This window comes from Cupressus sempervirens, chromosome 6 (genome assembly GCF_028749045.1).
Source record: "Cupressus sempervirens isolate cs-2001-9-10 chromosome 6, ASM2874904v1, whole genome shotgun sequence".
NCBI classification, from domain to species: domain Eukaryota; kingdom Viridiplantae; phylum Streptophyta; class Pinopsida; order Cupressales; family Cupressaceae; genus Cupressus; species Cupressus sempervirens.
In genome coordinates this window covers 614583969-614606363 of record NC_143123.1, presented here as the reverse complement: position 1 = coordinate 614606363, position 22395 = coordinate 614583969, and the positions used below count along the sequence as shown (strand labels likewise).

General features: G+C 34.9%; 1 protein-coding gene across 9 annotated transcripts in view; it reads right to left on the bottom strand.

The window, feature by feature from the left end:
- Positions 1–22395, bottom strand: part of LOC149553745 (uncharacterized) — a 152561-nt gene that overhangs the window by 105545 nt on the left and 24621 nt on the right. For 6 of the 9 annotated variants that reach the window (XM_089789102.1, XM_089789103.1, XM_089789106.1 and 3 more), the window contains exons 2-6: positions 19699–19809; positions 12250–12336; positions 11925–12163; positions 11641–11765; positions 11209–11432 (exon numbers count right to left, since the gene is read on the bottom strand). In XM_089789102.1, the coding sequence (XP_089645228.1) occupies positions 11209–11432; positions 11641–11765; positions 11925–12163; positions 12250–12336; positions 19699–19809 (786 nt within the window). The remainder of the gene's footprint in view (positions 1–11208; positions 11433–11640; positions 11766–11924; positions 12164–12249; positions 12337–19698; positions 19810–22395) is intronic. The other 3 variants (XM_089789105.1, XM_089789109.1, XM_089789110.1) reach the window with 1 other exon arrangement.

Genomic DNA, 22395 nt, shown 5'->3' with positions numbered 1-22395 from the left:
TATGTTGCTCCCGCGGTCTTGAGGAAGGGTTCCCTGGTGCAATTGTTGGATAGGTTGGCAATCTCTCCAATACTTGTTCTCGGCCTCCAACTTTACGATCCTTTTGTTTGCCTTCCTCAACCTTTCTCTAATTGAAATGATGCCTTCCTGGATCTCCTCACATTCCATGTCATCCGTGATTCTTTCCAAGTTATGTTTTACTATCTCATATTCTTGAGCCACAATCTCATCCAATGCCTTGTTAACCGTTGGTATAGCAATCTAAACCTTTCAATGACCATCATTGTCACTTTTGATTACCTTTGCCACCGTTTTTGCAATTTGTGTCTGGTTCTTGCTATCATCCTTTTCCACTAATCCTTGGATGTCTTCAATTGTTCGAGCAGTCACTAGCTTGCCTCTTGGCATAAGCATTTGCCTTAACCATAGTGGTGCAGTGCATCTCCCCAAATCCGGATTTAGTTCAATTAGAAAAGCATCGCCAATGGCCTCGGGCACCTAGCTCATTTCCTCAATATCAATTGGCCTATCCTCTTCTTCACTAGTGACTGCCATGTCATCTCCATGTTGATTCTCTAGAGAGGGGAGTACTCGGTACGATCACTGTAACCACTTGATTCTGAATCAAAGCTCACCTCTACTGCAGCCCCTTGTCCACTTGTATTATCTTCTTGCCCTCCAACCTCAATTATGCTTTCCCTTGACGGTGTTGCATTTTGTCTCTTTGCTGGAGGTTCCTGATGTTCTTTACTTTTCTCAACCTCCAAAGTTCTCTTCTTGCTCTTAACCATTCTTTGCTGCTAGCTACTTCCTTCACTTTTCTGTCCAACTGATTTTGTTGGACCTTCCTTTGGTTTCATTTTCTCATAGGTAAGGTGTACCCTCTGACTCTGTAATTTCCTCAACTTCTCATTGTACCACGACGCGGTGTACAAATCAACTGTCCTTGTAACTGCCTCCAAGGAAGGATCCTAGTGATCATCCCAATCCACTGGATTCAACTTCGTTCCATCTATTGTATCATAATCTTCTCTCAACACATTTTCATCATCTTCCAGTTGATCAGAAATATCAAGGCCTCTCCATCTAATTGCCCTCATCATGTTCACTGACAATCTTGAGAAAGCTAGCGTTCTCACATGAAAGTCATCTCATGCAATGACCCAGAAATCCTCTATAGTTGGAACATGTTTAAATGTATTTCTGTGAGATGCCTTGATAAGACCATTAGGATCAAATCCTTGCCTTGCTCTATACCATCCTAAATGATACCATTCTAATTCTTTCTCCGCAGCTACAAAGGCGACAGGATTGGGGCAACTATCATTGCCAATTCCAAATGAGAAGGTAATCCCCGTCTCACCCTTAAGTTTCATTATTCTATCATAATGCTCAAGTTGCCTAGCCAATTCCATCAAAACTACCTTATCGGGTGGGTACCTTAGAAATCTCTTGGGACAAGCTGTGCTTCCTGCTACTCTAATATAAGTGAATTATGGAAATTGGATGAACCAACTCCCATACTTCTTGATTTTTGCTTCTGCTTCTGATGAGAGTCTCTTAGCAGGTGTCCATTGCAATATCCTTACCGTTTTCATGGCAAAGGCATCACAAAACATCTTATAGTCTTTGGTGCTGTGCAAATGAAGCTGTGGATAGCACTCATGCACCAAACACTGCCTCGGCCCATTGCCAATTACTCCTAAGGCCTTAGGTCCCAGATCTTCGTACAATCTCGAAATCAAATAGAATAGATAGGTCCCCATATAGAATTGCTTTTGATTTTGTATGATCCTAAGTTGCAATTCTAGATTCTCGCTTATGATCCTAGCCCAATCAAATCTTCTTTTTCCTTTTTCAATTTCATCAATAAAGAAGTACATCCAGTTTTTGAATTGCATACCTTGAGCTAGGCCCATGATCTGGCTGTGAAGCACAATGAGATTGCCATACTCTGATTTGAAATCTAACACGATGAGTCTTGATGACCTGATGACTCCCTTCTTGCCTTCGTGTAGCCAATCCTGCTTTAGATGAATGAAATAAGCCTCCTAGTTATCCTGGAATAACTTAGCCGCCTGATCCATCATTACCACTATCATGCCTTTGTACTGGGGGATATTAAATGCTTCTTCAATCACTTGTCCACCGATGTTGGCCAACACTCTCTTCCCTTCATCAAAAATGATGGACTTACTAACCAAATCAAACCGAGATACACACTCCATTACCAACTCTAGGCAAGGCAAGGCAGGAGGGAAGACCGCTGCGTGTACAATTCTACTTCTTTAAAACTTCTTTTCCATGGGGGATTGTCCTTCCTTCAGTCTGTCCTTTAAGTGTATCATGTTTACTGTGCCAAAATTGGTATCACTTATTCGCCTCAGTTTCGAGAAGAAGGTGGTCTTAAGCATCATGTCTTCCTTGTCTTTTTTGGTGTTCATTCCCTTTGGGTTCTTGCTTGCACTAACATCTACCATCCTAAACACTTATTTCTGCCCCTTCGTTGTAAGTAATATGGACTACACTTATCGATCTCCAACCTTCTTTCTATCGATGGAATCTAACTTATTTCTGCCTCACCAAATCCTACCTCTACACTTATCAATCTTCAAACTTCAACCTAGGGGTGGGACTACCACTTATTTCTGCCTCTTCGTTACCTTAGGATGGACTACACTTATATCTCCCAACTTCAACCTAGGGTGGTCTAGCTTATTTCTACCTCGCCAAATGTCCTATCATGAAATCTACACTTATCTCTCCAAACTTCAACCTAGTAATGGGATGATGAAGTGGTCGATGATGAATACAAGAAGAATATAAAGGAAACAAAACCAAGCAAGAACGAGGAGTAAAATCCGCTTTTAAACCAACCTTTAGCTCTAAAATGAATTGAATTTTACCTTAATTTTACCTTTAACAATAGCCGGTCCCTCTTTGAATTCGGATCAGACCTTAAAAAAAATCAAGCCTCCTTGCAAAAAATCAGAATTTCGATCTCAATGAAAGTGCCCACATTTGCCCAAAAATCAAACCTCCAATCATGTGTCCTCCGCCAAATAAAATTGCCCAGATCTGAAAGTGAAATCCCAGTCCTTAGCAAGAAAAATCAGATTCCCTTCTAATCAACAAGCAAGAGGAAAATATTCTGATCTGCTCCTTACATCGTCTAAGGCAGAAATCGTAGACCTAGTTGGAAGAGGAGAAAAAAAATGGTGCCAAGCATCAAGAAATAAGCGTCAACAAAATCGCCAAGGTCTGAAAGCCTCTTCAAAACAAATCGCCAAGCAAGAAATTGCCCTCCAAGAGAAAATTGCCAAACATAAAGAAGGGACCTACTCCAAAAATAGCTAAGCACATAGAGCTGCTCCTTGCAAAATCGCCAAGTAGAAGGTTGTTGCTTGCAAAATCGCCAAACAAGAGAGGAAGGCTGTGATGGAATGAAAAAATGGGAGAGGAGGAGCCCTCTTATACCACACTCCCTTCAATCCTCCAAGCTGGCCAACTAGCCCTATAGGAGAAGAAAATTAAATTAGTGTCTCATTAATGGTCCCAATTTAAATGCCAAGCCAAAATTAATTTTGCCTATAGTGAAATTTGCATATTTAATTGCTAGTTAGGACCAAAAATTGCAAAATAAAATTAAGAAAGCCTTGGAGATGTTAAAAAAATTTCATTTAATGACGTTTTGGTAATTAAAATATCATTTAAAATCTGATTTAGCAAGCTAAAATCGATTTTCAACTTTAATTTACCAATCTTTTTTTTATATTTTTAAAATTTTCAAGGCAATTTTAACCAATTTAATGCAAAATTTTGCAATTAAGTCCATTTTCGATTTTGCAATGCATTTTCAATTTTTTACCAAAAATAAATCATTTTTCTAGCATTCAAAATCGATTTCTCCAATTTCATTTCACCATCACAAAATTTTCTTTTTCACCAAAAAAAAAAAATTTTGAAACAATTAAATCTAAAAAAATTCATTTTGAAAATGCTCAAGATTATATAATTAAATCCAATTTTCAAAATAAAATCGTTTAAGTCCAAAAATTTGCAAATTTATCCTACCGAATTGTTAATGTTTGGTAGCTTTTGTCGGATAACTATATGGATATACATGTAATTATATATGAGATATAATTCTATATGAGATATAAACTTATTATATGTGAGAAATATATATATATATATATATATATATATATATATATATATATAACAATAATTAAGTTTATATAAATTAATTATTTGATTATTGAATAGAAATGTCTATTCAATAACCTATGCTCAATATAAATGAGAGGATGTTGCATATGGAAAACATATACCAATACAGGCAATGCAAGTACATTTGCAGCGATCTGAGAAACATCAACATGGTATCCGAGCCAGACTGCAAATGTAAGATAAGAGTGATGTAGATCAGAAGTCTCCAACTAAATTCAAATCGCTAAGCTGAAAAGGCGGTCTTGTTCTGGTCAATACAAGATATCCATTAGGCAAGCCAAAGCAGTGAATACTCGATGATCTGCATGTTGTTCCAAGGATCTGATCGAAGTCTACAACTTGGAGATAGCTAGTGCACAATATGTTGGAGCAAATCATCTTTGATGTCACATAGGAGAGATTTTTTGAGATAGGATAGCGATTGGAGGTAGCAACTAAGTGTTGTGTTCATGAGCAGCATAGACAAATGAATGTTAAACATCCATCTTGGCATCCCCAAAGGACGTCGCAAAAAGCGGCATAACTAATGTTGGAAGATGCAAGGAGGACTATGTAGAGCTTTGAACATGACAATAAACAAGGATAAGATCACTACGGTAAAAGTGATAGTATATAAATTATGAATTTAAATCAATAACGGATTACTCTTCTGATGTGATATAAACCCAAATGTATTGAAGCATTTTGTTGATAAAGACACTCATGAATAGGAATGAATTTATTGCTGAGGCTCTCCAAGAGGGTCGTCAATATTTTATGGACAAAATATTGTACTAAGATGGACATCAATCCATTAGAGGGAATGGAAATATATCAACAATTGCAGAAGATGTTGATCAATTAAGGACATAAAATGATTAAAGAGGATTGCCGCTGAACATGGTACACAAATGAGATAATTCAAAAGACACCACATGCAACACAAAGGTTTGAAATAATTCAAGTAACATGGGGTACGTATATATTCAAATGTTAAAATAATAATAATGAATTATTATATGGAGTAGTAAGGAAATCAATAATCTTATAATATTATGGTAAGAAAATAAAAGTTATGTCATGTATCTAAATTAAAGGGAATAAAATGGGAAATAAGGATTTCATATACGTTATGAAATAACATTCCTCTTTAAATTAGTATGGCTATTTAGCTATATGTTATGAATTAATTCATAATATATATATTTGATATGTGATATCAAATGAATTGGTTATTATTAAGTATTATATTATGAATAAAATTAAGTATTATGTTATCTTAATTTTTGATAATATAAAATAAAGAGTTATGTTATAATCATTTATGTTGTTGTTAGTAATATGCATGAGTTAAATTACTAAACATCAAACTAATGTTATCATTCTTATTTTATATCTCTATTTGCCTTGATCTTTTCCTCCAAGAATGTTCTTGCAGAAAAAAGAGGGAGATTAAGATTCAAAGGGAGAAAACTGAGGATGCTATTTGATTAACCTTTAGTGAACCCAATTTTATTAATCAAGAGGGAGTAAACCATGCTGAGATGGTTTCTATAATGATCTATAAGTTGTCACAATCAAGAGGATTGTGACCATGTGACTTTTATATGGGCCTATCCCCTGTGTACATCATGAGGAAGTGACGACTTCCAAATGATCATCACTTGTATTTAGAGAAGTTGTTGTAAGGTGACAATCTTACAATAAACTTGTATTATGAGATAAAATTAATTGAGTAAATGGTGAATGTCTTGTATCTCAACATTCTGAGAGGCCATTACTCTTAGAGTACTTAGTGAATATCATTGATATTCTGGGAGGCCAATACTCTTGATATCAAATGTGATATCTAAACGTTTTGAGTAAGTGGTGAATATCATTGATATTCTGGGAGGCCTATACTTTTGATATCAAATGTGATATCTAAACGTTTTGAGGAAGTGGTGAATATGATTAATATTCAGGGAGGCCAATACTCTTGATATCAAACCTTTTTTGAGTACTTGGTGAATATCGGATGTCGATTTTTTGGAAGACCAATACTCTTGATATCAAATGTGATATCAAACCTTGTTTTTGAATACTTGATGAATATCGGATGTCAATATTCTGGGAGATCAAGACTCTTGATATCAAATGTGATAGCGTACCCTAGTTTGAGAAATTGATGACTATTATATGTTGATATTTTAGAGGTCAATACTCTTGATATCGTATGCCATATTAAATGGTGGAAAACTTCTAAGATATCCTTAATATTACCAATGGTGTAATATTTGTCTTGTGTTTATCCTCCCTTGCTAAGAGGGAGTGTTAATGTTTGGTAGCTTTTGTCGGATAACTATATGGATATACATGTAATTATATATGAGATATAATTCTATGTGAGATATAAAATTATTATATGTGAGAAATATATATATATATATATATATATATTTATTTATTTATTTATTTATTTATTTATTTATTCATTTATGTGAAGATCTGCAGATTTAGATGTCAAAAATTCTGAGTTTAAGATAAAACTAGGTGAACATCAACCCTGATTCAAATACTAATGTGCAGGTCTGAATATGTGAATTCTAAGATGACTGTAATATTGAGATAATCTTAAACTGGAGTGTGAAATTGATACGAGGAACCCGATAGGATATATATGCTTTTAGTTCAGAGTGTATGTTGTTGTGTGTCCTAAAACTACATATATTACCTGTCTAAATATCCTTATTGAAGGGTATGTTCTTAAGAGACATGACCCTTTGAAATGCATCCATTATTAAGAGTCTCTAAGTCAGCGACTTTGGACTAGTAATAAGGCTTAACTAATAATTAATTACAAGTCAAACTAACAAATTCCAACCTGATTGCCGGCACCTCTATAGAGACTATAAATAAAATGCAATGTCATTCTTTAGAGAATATTTAGCAAGAAGAGTGAGGTACGATTCTGTACCCATAGACCTGTAGAATATTCAGGTTATTTTCTTAACAATTTATTTATTTATTTATTTATTTATTTATTTATATTATATTATATATAACAATAATTAAATTTATATAAATTAATTATTTGATTATTGAATAGACATGTCTATTCAATAACCTGTGGTCAATATAAATGAGAGGATGTTGCATATGGAAAACATAGACCAATACAGGCAATGCAAGTACATTTGCAACGATCTGAGAAACATCAACACAAATATTGTTCTAACCATCAAAAAATGTTGTTTTTGAAATTTGTTTGGCCTAAGGATAAAATTACATGTTCCGGAAAAAATCAAGTTAACACCGGGTGAAAAAATAAATCCAACCGCATCCCTCCTGACTCGAAGGTGTCCAAAGTGTAAAATTTTCAAATCGAAAACTTTTGGACAACTCTAAAAAACTTGCTAAGGCAACCGAAAAAATTTCAAAAATCCACCAAATTTGCCAAGGCTTGCCCAAAAAGGGGGTCCCCAAAAATTTTGGGGCGATGGTGTGAAAACCTCACAAGAAGTCTATTGAAGTCAGGAAGATTATCTCTAGCACTTATTCCTTGTGTAAAAGTCTCCCATGAATCTGGTAATCCATCTATAGCCATTAGTGTTAATTGTGTGTCACTAATAATGGTTCCTATACTTGACAGTTCATCTCTAGTGCCAACAACCCTTAGAAAGTAAGAATTCATTGATTCTCCTTTCTTTATCTGAATGTAATTTTTTTTAGTTGCCTTTTTAGGGCAAGAACTCTTGTTGCATTGTTGACCTCATATGCATTTTGTAATGCATTCATCATATCAAATTCAATTTGATGTTTTGTAAGCATGGGTACGATATCATTTTTTAATCCATCTAATATGATTTGAATTGCTTTCCTATTACCTTTGCTCCAGATAGATTTATTAGGTTCAACTAGCGGTTGTTTGGATGCTTTATCAACGAATTTTTTTACATCATTTTCTTCAAGAATCATCATGATTCTGAATTTCTAGGCATCAAAGTGTTCTTTCCCATCAAACCTGTCCTCGGGTCTGATTGTGAATGCCATTGAAGATAGAAGATAGTTGCTAGATATATAAAGTCTGATTACTGAATTTTGCAGAGCCTAGGTTCGACTACCAGAGCTCTGATACCATGTAAAGTTTCTGGAAATATCCTTGGACTGAATATAGACTGGAATCTACCTTCTTTATCTCCTTATAGCTTGTTGAGAATAACTTCAGATTTTAATTGAATTAGAGATATAACTCAGAATTCTGTCTTCTATTTCTACAATTCGAATGAGGGCAGTAATGACTAAGGAGCAGACTTGTTTTTGATCTTGTGTGCTCTTAGACTTCATCCTTACCCTCTATAAGTATAGGAGTCTCTTCCAAAAATCATTTGCCTAACCTCTAGAAGTCGGCGACTTTCTAAGGGTAATTAAATATTAATTACAAACACAAACAAATGTTGTTAGAGTAATACTAATACAATCTCCTAAGGATAGATGCCGATCTTGAAGAAGGAATAATGCAAAGACTTGGTCCTCTACTTATCATGCTATATTGGATCTGATCAATCTGTTATCAGATCAGTATGCTTAACAAGTTACAGATTTAACAATTTCAACTAGCAATAAAATTCAAAAACAACAAAATGTGAAGAAAATCAACACCCTTGAAAGTGATGCAGAGGTAGGTGGGAAAATGGCAACTGATACCATATTTCACTACAATGGGCTCATATCATTTCCTTACACCCCAAACGAACTATGGACCAACTCTCCCTCAAGGGCAGGCCATTGTCATTTCAAGATTACAAAATGGATAAGGATTAGTCAAAGAATGGTTCCCAACCAACACTTCACTTCCACTCTTCACCAACTCCAAGATACTCTTCATAACGATGCTATGCTTCCTTACCTACAAACACCAATTGCCAGCACAATCTCTCACAAAACTCCACTGACCTTGAGACCATCTTAGATACGTCAAATACAACATATAAACACCCTTGGAAACTGTCATGGACACCGATCATTTCAACTGATATGCCCTTCACATAAACCAAACCCAAACTCTAGTAGCCTTGTTCCGAGGGTTTCACATAACTCTCTGTAAAGACAGTTTCAAGACAAAAAGAAAACGTTTATGGAGACCCTTTTGGCAATTTTATCAAATATCTGGTTTGATCATATGACTCCTTTAAAACGTTTGATTCAAAAATGAATTGATTTCATACAGCCTAGGCCTAATTAAGCCTCCTTTTCAAAGCAACACAATGAATAGTTGACTCCAAACCTCTAAAATGGATACCAAAGGCTGAAATAGGTCTCATAAAGGTTGAAAATAGAAGATAAATCATTTGGAAGGGCCATTTTATCATTATTTTTAAAAACGCTCATCATTGTCCTATTATCTAGACCAAAATCACAGGGCTCACAGACTAGGGCATCATCATATTGCCCACAAATGCTATCCTTCACACCTGAAAACTAGAGAATCACTGCATACACTTGTCAAACCTTCAATCAACCAACTTTTAAGGGTTTTCACTGATGGCATAGGAATAAATCTCTGATTTAATCTTCAAACCCTCCATCTACTGACTGTTTTCAGAAAAATGAGCAGAACTCAGCCACTACTCCATGAAATTCACTCAAACCAGTTGCAGAAGAAAGAAGATTCAAAGGCCTTTAATATGCATATGGTTTTAACCTTTTATATCATTACCAGGCCGTGTATGGCCATATGAAGCACAATAACAGAAAGATGACAGTAAATTTCTGGAAACAGTCAAAAGTTTCATTGATTGTCTTTATGAACAATGTTCACAATCCACCACCAACCATCCACTAAACCTTCCAAGGGCCTTTTACATCATTGCTCACAAGTTACAACCAATCCCAACTGACTTTTGAACTTAATAACCTTTGGTCTTCCACATAGTGTGTTTTTGCAATTTTTGCATGTTAACAACATTTGACAAGTTTCTATCATTCGTAACGAAAGACCTCAAACTGACCAAATGATTCACATTACATTATATCTCGTCTATTACAACCTTATTGACACAACAAAAGACTCACACACCCTGAAATCTATGAAAAGACTAAAATTGACCATATTAGCAAAATAAGCCAGGTGCCCCTCCACTAGAAAGTTCTTAGAGCCATTTCTAATTGACTTTGTTTTTGAAAATCAAAAATCATATGCCCAAGATATGCAAAAAGGAAACAAAGTGCTCTATTAAGACCAAAGAAACAAAATGGTGCTACTAGGCATTATAGCAACAGCAAGTAAGCAACCCATTGGTGGTGACAGTTGGGGACTCGTGGTGCAGCTTCTATGTAGCAAAGGAGCTGAAGTCTCCAAAGGAACAACAAAGATGTGGTTTTTTCATTGAAACCTTTAATGATGCACTCAGCCATAACCTGTCACACCACCCGCATGTGGTGATTGGAACCTCAAGCCCCTTGGTATGAGTAATGAGAGGCTAGAGCTTGACAAGACCACAAGCCCAAGGAAACCTTCAGCAAAAAAAATCCAATAGCTACTTAAAATCACTGAAAGAATTTCAAAACCACCAGATTTTGACCAAAAACACTAAAACAGAAAAGATCCCTAGATTTTCACCTCATTTGTCAAGAGATTCAACACTTGAGGATGATAGGGGACCTTTTTAACCAGGACATAATGAACACAATGGTTTAGAAGCAAGTTTAAAAACTAAAGAGTTTAAAATGGGGCTAACATGGTCAAAGGTTAAACTCTCCATTCTAATATTGGAAAAGGGGAGATCAGTGAAACTGGTAAGTATTTGTGTCCATTATAAATGTTACCAAGACTGATATACAATGAAGTAAAATATTCATGAGCTCCTATTTCTCCATATACAAGTATTTAAATATGATTTTATTCAAGAAAGAAATGACTTAAATATACACAATATCCAACAAGAAAATGGTAGTGAAATTTGACATGTATGAATAATACATTCACAAGTAAGCATTTGTGTAATAACTCATTACCTTTTCCTCAGGTTTGAGCAAGAAGGAAGACAAGCTGGATTGTACAAGTCCCTTTGGAATTGTCGAAGTTGGTGATATGTTTACACTTTCCTTGGGTTTTTTCCGTGTTGAAGTCTTCAGAGCAGAAGAAGAAGCATTCTGGATATCTATGGTAGATGCTTTCTTCTTTTCATCATTTCCAAGCTCGGCCAAAATAGGGGCAGAATCTCCTGTTGTTGCTTCTCCTGGTTAAAGCACTTGTCCATTTGAACATTATGATTCATGACAAAAGAAAAGCTTCAAATATTCTTAGACAAGATAATCATGAACTACTCCCAAGCCTGAACTAAACACACGCTACAAAATATTCTTTGACCAATCCTGATGATATTGCAGCCGTCACAAATGCAGATATGTTAACTCTGCATTACAAAGCACTGAGCAACATAATACCATGCAGATCGAAGAGATTACGATTCACTTGCTGTTTCCTTTCCGTGTGGCTTGCTTCTATGTCCAATGAGCCAGAATCACTTCCTGTACTTTCAAGTTCATCTTCAGAAGGAGAATCTACAAACCTAGATCAGCACAATAGCAATAAATAATTGACTTTTTACAGATTTTAATCCTTCTACTACACAATCTCTAATAATGTGTGTGTATGTCTATATATATATATAAAATTTCAGATACCAACATAGAAAATGATAAAATGAAACACTACAAGCAGTTCATACTTGTATGTCTTCCCCACTGTCCGTGAAGAACTACGTACGGGTGTCTTTGATTCTTCTTGCACTGGTGTTTTCGATTCTTCTTTTACAATATTTATCGTGGGCTTGTCTTCAGGATCAGAGTCGGTATCATGACTTAGCTGTTCAACACCTTCCTTCAAAGGAAGCTGTGTCCCAGAAATATCTTTATGTTCAGATACAAGGCCAGCGCCACCTTTAAAGTCAAATTCTGCATGCTTCTTCTGAACGTAAAAGCAAGCAACAGCTAACTCAGTAGAGAAAACCTGTTTTTAATTTTTGTATAACACTAACAATGTGATTATCAAACCTGATTTAGTTCTTTTGGAAAATCTAATTGTGACTCTTCAGGATTTTGCTCCTTCGTTCCAATCCACCATACATCAGAAAATACAACCTAATAAAAGAAAAAATTACACCTTTATCAATCCGTACAGATCATCTAGCAAACTCCAATTTATAAAAGCCATAAATGATTTCATTTAAACTAATTAAAAATTACATGTATAAACTCTTGTCATCCATTAGTTCACATATCCCAGAAACATAATATGAGTGCCAATGAAATTCATTATGGTGACATCTAATGTAGCCTTTAGTCTAGTGGGCTCTGAAAGACATCTTAAAGATCAAAGAAAAAACGTGCAAATTATGTGAAGGCACATTCTTCGAGGCAAAAAAATGAAAGAACCAAAAAATTTGAAGGGGTACCTAGAAGAGAGCTTGAAAAACTCAGAAAGAATATGTTGTTGGTTTCGATATCCACGGGCTCGAAAATTGAGGCACCCAGAAAAATTGAATGAAAACCCAATTGAGCTTTTGAAAAACCCACCAAGCGTCTGTAATCAGAAAAAAATTTACAAGCCCAAAAAATTAGGGTTGACAGCAATGAAGGCAAAAAATTGCAGAAAAAAGACAATTTCGGGCAGAAATGTTGCCGATTTTTCCAAGAATAGCGGCATTTGTGCTTAGACGGCACAGAAGATAAAACAAAGACACCAAAAATGGAGATTATTCACCCCAAAAAGCATGATTTTTGCAGACCCGCGACCAGCAAAAAATGCCTGGAAATAAAAACATAGACAGAAAACAACAATGGCACATGATTTGCTGGCAAAGAACTCGTGGTCTTCCAGAAAATATCAGACACAAGCAAATATGAGACACAATATTTTTTGGAAAAAAAGCCAGGAAAAAAAAACAGATTTGTATATGGACACGACTTTTGCCAAAAAAATGTGAATCCTCAGACAAAACCCTAGTTTGAAAATCTCAGGGTGCTGATATTATGAACAAGTATCACATAAAAATAATTTCAAAAATAGGATTTGATAATTTCAGAAAAGAAATTATGATTTTCAAAAAAAATTAAAATATTGGCTCTGATACCATATTACAAAGTAATTGGTAAATATCTGCTTATATACAAAAGAATGAAACGATGTTTCCTTATGAAACGATCATAAAGAATAGAAACTTTCTATTCTAGCTAAAAGAAAACTAACAGTTATCTACAAACTAACTAAATATTAGAAACATTCTAATATTTACAATAAATTACAAATAGATAACCATTAACTAATAATAGAAGCTTATCTATTATCGTAATATATATGACCCCACAACGGTTTTTGAATCTTAGCGGTGTCTCTTCTAGAACAATCGCTTATGAATTATATTTACCAGTAGGAAGCCGTCTACATAATGTCTTTCATGTTTCTTGCCTCAAGAAGGCATTAGGTAAACACGTTTCAGTATCAGAGGAATTGCCCTCCAGGAGGACTATTCATATGGAGTTGAATAAAACATATATATAGATATATTAATTATTTTATATTAGTTTCAATTTTCAATTTAAAAACTAATATAAATTAATTAATAATATATTAATTTCACACAATAAATCAATCATTACTATCTAATTAGATTGCAAAGGAAACTATTAGTTCATTCTAGTAATGATATTGTCTAATAAAGACTAGAATCTTTAAAGGAATTCCTTGGGATTTTACAAGATTTTATACTTGGGCCATATAATCAATGCACAAGGAGTTTAGGCGCACCAAGAGAAGATTCAAGCATTTTTTTATTGGCCCACTCCTAGGACACTCACGAAGCCACGAGGACTCTTTGGCCTTTGCAATTATTACAAGATGTTCATGAAGGTGTTCTCAAAGCTTGGAGCCCTATTGACTAACCTCACAAAGAAGGAAGTTTTCCATTTGAAGGAAGTGACACAACAAGCCTTCAACAATTTGATGGTGCCTATGAGTACATGCCTAATTTTAGCATTTCTCGATTTATCTTAACCTTTTATTCTCGATTGTAATACGTGCCTGAAAGGCATGCAACGGTTTTAATGGAGAATCCCCATCCTATTGCATTTATGAGTGAGAAGCTCGAAGGGTTCAAGAGATTTTACTAGATCTACGATAAGGAGATGGTCACCATCATGCATCCATTGGCCAAATTTAGGGAATATTTGGTTGAAGCGAAATTGGTGGTGAAGACAACCACAATAGCTTTCAAATTTCTCGAAGCAAAAGGATTTGAATGGAAGGCAACAAAAGTAAGCAAGATTCAAGATTATGAATTTGACATTGAGTATATGAAGGGGAAGCAAAATGTGGTTGTCAATGCACTATCCAAGAGACTCATCATATGCTCATTGTTCGAGGTGTCAACTAACTAGAGAGCTCATTTGTTGGTGGAATACTCCAAGAACACCTTCACCTGTCTTGTGTTGGATGGACAAATTCAAGATGATCGATAAAAGGTGGTGGATGGTGTCATCTACTACAAGGATGGGATTTTCTTGGTTCTAGGAATCGAAATTCAAGGAGATCGTGAGGGAGATTCATAAGTTCCTAGCAATATGACATCCTAGATACCTCAAGACATATAGACAAATTTGTGGGAGGTTCTCATAGAAAGGCCTCAAGGATGATATGATGAGGTTCGTCAAGGAGGGTATCACATGCCAACAAAATTAAGCCAAGCATACTTTCCCAACCGGACTCCTTCAACCATTACATATTCCCAATCAAAAGAGGAAGAGCACTTTGATGTACTACATTACTAGACTCAATGTGCAGGGTGGGAATTGCATTTCTATGGTGATTGATTGTTTGACTACATATGCTTACTTCTTCAGTATACCTACGGAGTTTGAGCAATTCAAGTGCCGGAGTTGTTCTTTCGAGAGATATTCAAATTGCATGGCCTTTTAAGGAATATAATCAATAATAGAGATAATTGTTTCCATAGTGCCTTCTAGATGGGGCTTTTTAGGTTGGCAAGAACTGAGCTAACTATATGTCCTAGCTACCTTACCCAAACAAATGGACAAATAAAGTTTGCGAACAAATGGATTTGAGACTGCTTGAGGAACTACATTGTATCTTGTAAACTAGTCGAAAGCATGGGTTCGTCAACTACACCTTTGGAGAGTACTGCCACAACACTTGTTAAAGTAATGCCCAAAAATAAAGACAAACATCAATAAAGATAGAATCAAAAATGGGCACAAGAATTTATGCTGGGAAAAACCTAACCACGCCAGAAAAAACCCCTTTTATTAATATCATAAATGTTTGAATACAATGATTTTCACTTAATACAATTGTGTCTACACAAAGCAAACTCGTGTATATATAGATTTGAGAGACTCTTCATATCAAAACAGAAGGTCCCTTCAATTTCCAAAAACAACTCTCTTCATATTTCCAAACACATGCCTCTTCGCATGAAACATGTCTATTCATATAAATCTCAAATATTATCATAATACATAATACATAGTTATCATCTCAGTTTCAATGTATAGCAAAATCAGAGATAAAGATCTCTACCACAGCTACAATCTTTAACACTCCTTAGAGAGAGAGAGAGAGAGACAGAGAGAGAGATCTTTAGTATGGCAGGCATACATAGCTGCAACCAAAAGATGTCAATGATAAAATCCCATCACATAGGTTCTCATTAAAACATGTTATCTCGGCATAACACAATTCATCCTAGTAGCATAAAATTAGTCATGGAGTCACACAAATGACTTTCACCATGCCTACTCGTAAAGGGCCGAATGAGAGCTTTCACCTCAGACTACTCCTTGAGAAGAATGCATTTCCACCATGTCTCTATTGAACTAACCACCAACATTCCCTTTTGGGAATCGTGACATGGCTTAACCGCCTCCTATGTTCTATAAGTCTAGTGGTTGTATCAAGCATTAAAAGGTTGATCTTTTGGTGCAACAAACCTAGCTTGTAACAGTGGTATCTAAGCTTTGTCACAGATTCATATCTCTTTGGCTAATGCAGCAGGGGCATTGTTGGACTAAACACCAACATTCCCTCTTGGGATTCGTGAAATGGCTTAACTTCCTTCTGTGTTCTCTAAGTCTAGTGGTTGTATTGGGCATTAAAAGGTCGATCTTTTGGTGCAATGACAACCCTAGCTTGTAGCAGTGTCATCATAGAGGGTGGACCTACCAAACCTACTCGCAAAGGATGGAATGATCGTTTTCACCTCAAAACTTCGCCTTGAGAATAATGCATTTCTACCATACCTCATCGCAGAGAGTGGAACAAGGGATTTCACCTCAAACTTCTCCCTGAGAAGAATGCATTCCCGCCATGACTCTTCACAGAGGGTGGAACAAGGGATTTCACCTCGAACTTCTCTCACAGAAAAGAACTCATAAAAAGGAAATCCCCTTGAGTGTCTCTTGCAAAGAACTCATTAACAGGGGATTTCACAGAGAAGAACTCATTAACATGCATAAGAATGGTTAATATTCTACAAAGGCTCCCTCTCAACATGGATAGCTTTGATCACTGCAATAGGATAGTTGGTGTAAACGCCCTCTGAAGCTGAAACATCTCCCTCTAAATATCATTTCTCGTATAAGATCTTTAAAATATGTGTCATCAAAGCAACATCCTCGTGTTCATAATCTCACCTCATTGCTTTTTGCTGCATCCTGCAACCAAGAGAGATTAATAAAATCAACCTATCATAAAGAGATATATAGAGATCAATGCTAAAAAGTAAACACTATTTCCAGTTATTAAGTCATAAAATGCTTATCTCTTTCACATAGTCTTCCATGCAGGTGCAACGAAGATGATGCCAAATCATCATTGATGTAAAATCCAAGAAGGCAGAAATATATGAGAACATAAATACTAAAATCTCAAGGGAAACAACCAAAAGACAGTCCTTTTATTAAGTTTCTGAAAACAAAATTACAATAAACTTGTCACTGCTAAATCTTCAAAGCTTCATAATCACACAATGATCAGAGTTTTATGAATGCAAACAAAGTATTGCCTTCCAATATCACAATACACAATTATGACTCCAATTAAAGAAAATTTGCAGACCTAGAGATCTCGTCAACGTAAAGATTTGATCGAACTGGAAATATAAAATCAGTAGAAGATGTATGCAGATCTCCAACAAATTGAGCATAGTTTTCAAGCCAAAGATTTGATCTATCTTTGATTGCAGCCTTGCAAACAATTTTCTTTGAAGAGCAGTGGAGCCAAGAAGCTTAAGCCTCGCTTCTATGGACCTTAAAAAGTGATTTGGAGGATAGAAGTTGCATATGACTTGCAGCTTCTGAAGGGCAGCTAGATTTATGATGTGTTCCATGTCGCTTGCCTCAAAAAGGCTCTTGGGTACCATTTCACAATTTCATATGAGCTTCCACCACTTGATGAGGGGGGAAAACTCATGTTGCAACCTGCTTAAGGTTATTGATTTCAAGGACAGGAGGCCCAGGTCACACACAATCAGGGAGTATCTTGTTAGGTGGAAGGACTTGCCTAGTTGACATGTGGGAGAGTGAACATATTTTGGAGCATCCTAGTCTAAATTTGCTTGTGAGCAAGCATTTCTAAGAAGGAAATATTTTTGTTTCCCCTCTTTTGTCGGACCTAGTTTAATATTGCTATTAGCTCTTTTGGTCCTTTGAGAACTAATTAGCCTTTCAAGAGGGCACACTTGTCTGCTGCCTTGGATTAATAGGACATATTTCAAAATTAAAAAGTGTTTGTGGCAACCATTTGTGGGTTAGATAACCCTTTGAATTGTAGGTGTTATAGACTCATATTTATCCGCACTTGTTTTTGGATCATTCTCACCGTTCAGCATTACATCTTCTCGAGTTTGTGATTTCTATTTGTAAATTTGAATTGCAGTGCAATTTTGAAGGTGAGATATCCTCCCTACTCTACTATTTCTCCAATAAGGTGAAGTCACTTTGTGACCTAATTGGACATATACCATCAATTTGTCTTCTTTGCAAATTAGCAACATCTTCAAATCAAGAACAGAGATCTCTCCTTGGATGAACCTAGGCTTGCAACCATTCGGTGATATCATAAATGTGATCACATCCACTTCCTAAGGCAAATAACCTATGTTGCATGGGTATGCGTACCCACAGCCTGAGACGTGTACCCAAGTATTGGGTACACATACCCAAGTACCAAGTACTCGGTGGGGAGCATCATAGCTAAGGACCTTGACTAAGATTTCTGATTTTTGTATCAGTTTTTTGTTTGCATATCATCTTGTTGTTTATCAAGCTCAATTCAATATGTAATCAGTTCATAACTTTGATACAATATTGATTAACAGTAAATTTTATCAATATTCAAAGTCTGCCTTCCCTGTTATCATTTGCAATATGTCATTGTCATATGATTTATGATATTATTGTTCATGTTTAAGTCTACCGTTTTTGTTGTGCATCTAAACATTTAGCATATATCATAAACACAAACATATTGCGAATCTGAAACTGAAAACAATACATTACATTTGCAAACTTTATCACTGTTCTTGTTTTGAAAAACCATTGTCATGACTCATATTTTCAGATTTTCTATAAATATCAAATTATATAAAACTAAAAAATTGATGTAGCCAAGTACTCTCGTCCCCTATTTTGAAAACTAGCCATACCCATACCCGTACCCATCCCTAAGTACCCAAGTACCCCTTCCTCATGCAACCTTGCAAATAACATTCCTCCAAGCCGTGTCCATTCAAGATCGGGTTATTTATCAGCACTTATGATTCATCAAGGAATTGTTATCTCAGCAACAGGCATCTCCCATTGCTAGTATTGCACAGAAATATCCCTAAGCACCCGATCAAGGTGGCACCCTTTGGCGCTTGCCACTCTCAGCATTATTAATATTGTCGGTGAACCAATCTGAAGTTCCAGCGACATATCACACATTGTCAACACACATATTGCATTCAGTCTGAGATCCATCACTAGCAGTTCCTTTCTCTGTTGCAGCAAGCCGTACACCTGCGAGTGGCCATCAACCCACACACAGAGCATCAAATTCATAACAAAGGATGTATACAACACCGGCAATACTCTTCATCTTGGTGATTCATATATTCGATTTCATAGCAGACGTAACTATGGATACTTGATTGACATTTGGAGTCAAATATTAGAATTGTGAATTCTATATCAGCTAATACATATCATTAGAATGCCTATTGCCAAGCCCACATGGGCATCAACTGACTGTAATAACATTCTGAATTAATTGATCCCAGACTTGCTGATCTAACACTGTGTAATTCATATATTTTGACTATTGTTTCTTGCTTGGATGTTTAATAGTTTGGAGACATCTTGTTTTCTTAATTTGTATGTATTGTTCATATATAATACAAAAAATATATTCTTTCAAGAACAAAGCTGCTCAAAAGAATTCATACTTACTAGACTATCAAAAGAATCCTCACAGACAATATCTCCCGCTCCTTTTGGGAAATGCAATGATATATATTTGTTTTTTGGATACATGATTGTTCCAAAAAATTTCAACCGCCCCTGCCATAATAGCACAAAGCAATATCAATCATAGTAAAACAGTTTCTTCAATTATAGAGCATAACGATAAAACTATTCTATAGCACCAAAAAAAATTCTTTTTATCTAAATTCAATGTTCAATGTCAAAGGAAAACTACTGCCACTAGCACAAAGAAGTTTACAAAAGATTTTAATCAAAATTAACAAGATATAATAGGAAGCCTGATAATAAGGTTCTAAACCCTCTTTGGCCTTCTCTGTCATACTAATACAAGCCAGTACTAGTCACTACAACGCGGATCATTTAAGATAGAGAAAAAGATAAAACGTGTACTATAGAAAGCTTTTTAGGCAGACTGCTAAAAGATATGATGAAAATCTTGAAAATAAAAATTATTTGAGAATTACAGGACACTCTACAAAGAAAAGAGATTACCATAGAAACAAACATAAAAACTAAATGGAAACAATACTGATTCTATCATGCAAAAAAGTTTTAGTTTATATCAATTCGATAATTAAGATTAAAAGACATAACATTGCTACACACAAAAGCAATCTGTGTTATTTAATGTAAATAATCAAAATATAACAAGGACGCATTGCATCTAGTTCCTGCCATTAGTAATTTTGTTGTTTAAAATACACTAGGAAAAAGTAATATTAATATGGTTTATTAATTTAAGAATAAAAACAAATGTCCTCTCAAAACGACTATTATTAATTAAAAATGAAATTAGAATAATAAATGTTTTAAGACATAAATTTGGGAAATAGTAATGAAAATTTTGTATTGAATTTATCTCTAAATAGACAAGGACAAATTTTTTACTTTATGCATTTAATTTGAACCACCTATCATTGCTTGATTTTTTCTTAAGCTTAGTAGGAAAAGGCAAAAGTTGAGGACATATATTTGACTTTTATTTCAAATTAATTATTAGAAAGTGTTGGACTCATGACTGTTCATTGTACTAACCAATAAGGAATGAAATAAAAGATTGATAATAAATTTTTATATAAGAAATAGAAATTAGAAACATTATAAAGTTACCAAAATTTGTAAAAATTCTATGATTTGATTGGTTAAAGGAAAAAATAAATTGACATTCCATGAATGCTATAGTATCCGACCTATGGCAGGAACTAATATAACTTTTAAAAGGTAGGTGATCCCTAATTTTCCTGAGGAAAATGCTTTATCAAGCAAAGGGCTTGTATGAGAAGGAAACATATAAAAGACAATCATGTGAAAGCTAAGAATAAAAAACAGAAAACAAGCTTTGAGCTGTTTATCTTTGCTCAAAATGAATAGTCAGAATGTAAATATTTTGAACAAAGTAATCACAACATTGTTTTACAAGCATCAAGATGCAATATAAATTTGAGAATGATTTGTTTATAAGAGAGTTTCGAAAAAGATACTTTTAAAAGCAACATCAACATTCTCTGCCATAATAATGTAAATCAGCACACTTAATGATTGTATAACTCCTACAAAGAAAAGAGTAGAAAACTATTACCGCCTGTATATGAGTGAGTAGCAAATAGGAATAATGCTAGAAAACACTTCAAATTAAAAGCAACATCAACATTCTCTGCCATAATAATGTAAATCAGCACACTTAATGATTGCATAACTCCTACAAAGAAAAGAGTAGAAAACTATTACCACCTGTATATGAGTGAGTAGCAAATAGGAATAATGCTAGAAAACACTTCAAATGAGCATCCTGTTGATGTGAGTTTTGTTACCACTCCAACGTGCAAAATAAAATTCTAAGTATCCTATCCTCTCTTGAAAAAGGATACTTCAAATGCTAACCAATGTAACAAATGTGTGATCAAGAAGCAATCCCAATGCTTCTAATGCAAACTACCAACTTTATGTTGGACACACCTCAATCCAATCATGTAATATTGCCGGTACTCATGAGGGGACTTAAGCTATTATTTCATTAATATATCAACTTTCTTCAAATGGCGAATGAATTTGCAATGTAAGCTCTTCAACTAATCCTTGCAATGGTTTTCAAATAAAATGCACAAAGGGATTGGATTTAGAAATCTAATGTAATGTCCCCACTATTAGGGTTAGTTTGGGACCATAATGACTACAAAGAAATTGGTAAGTTCGTAATAAATCTAATTGAATATTTCATATCTTTATTAAGTCGTCTATTTTGAAATGATTAGCATTCATAATGAATATTCTCTATCAAGTTACTGGATCGTACTATGACAATCACAATGAATGCCCTCCACCAAGTTATACTTGGATCATTCTCCACCAAGTGCACTTGGACCATCTCATGACATTCATATTGAATGTCTTCCGCCAAGCTATGCTTGGATCGTATCTTGACATTCACAATGAATGACCTCCACCAAGTTATACTTGGATCGTATCATGACATTCACAATGAATGCCCTCCACCAAGTTATACTTGTATCATGATATAGTATCCATTCAATCATATATTCCATTATGCATGCATAAGTAATTTATTTTATTAAATGATAGTAATATTGAAAAGTAATCTTATTTTCAATAATAATAACAATTCCACATAATAACATAAAATTAAATAAACATCTAATTCAA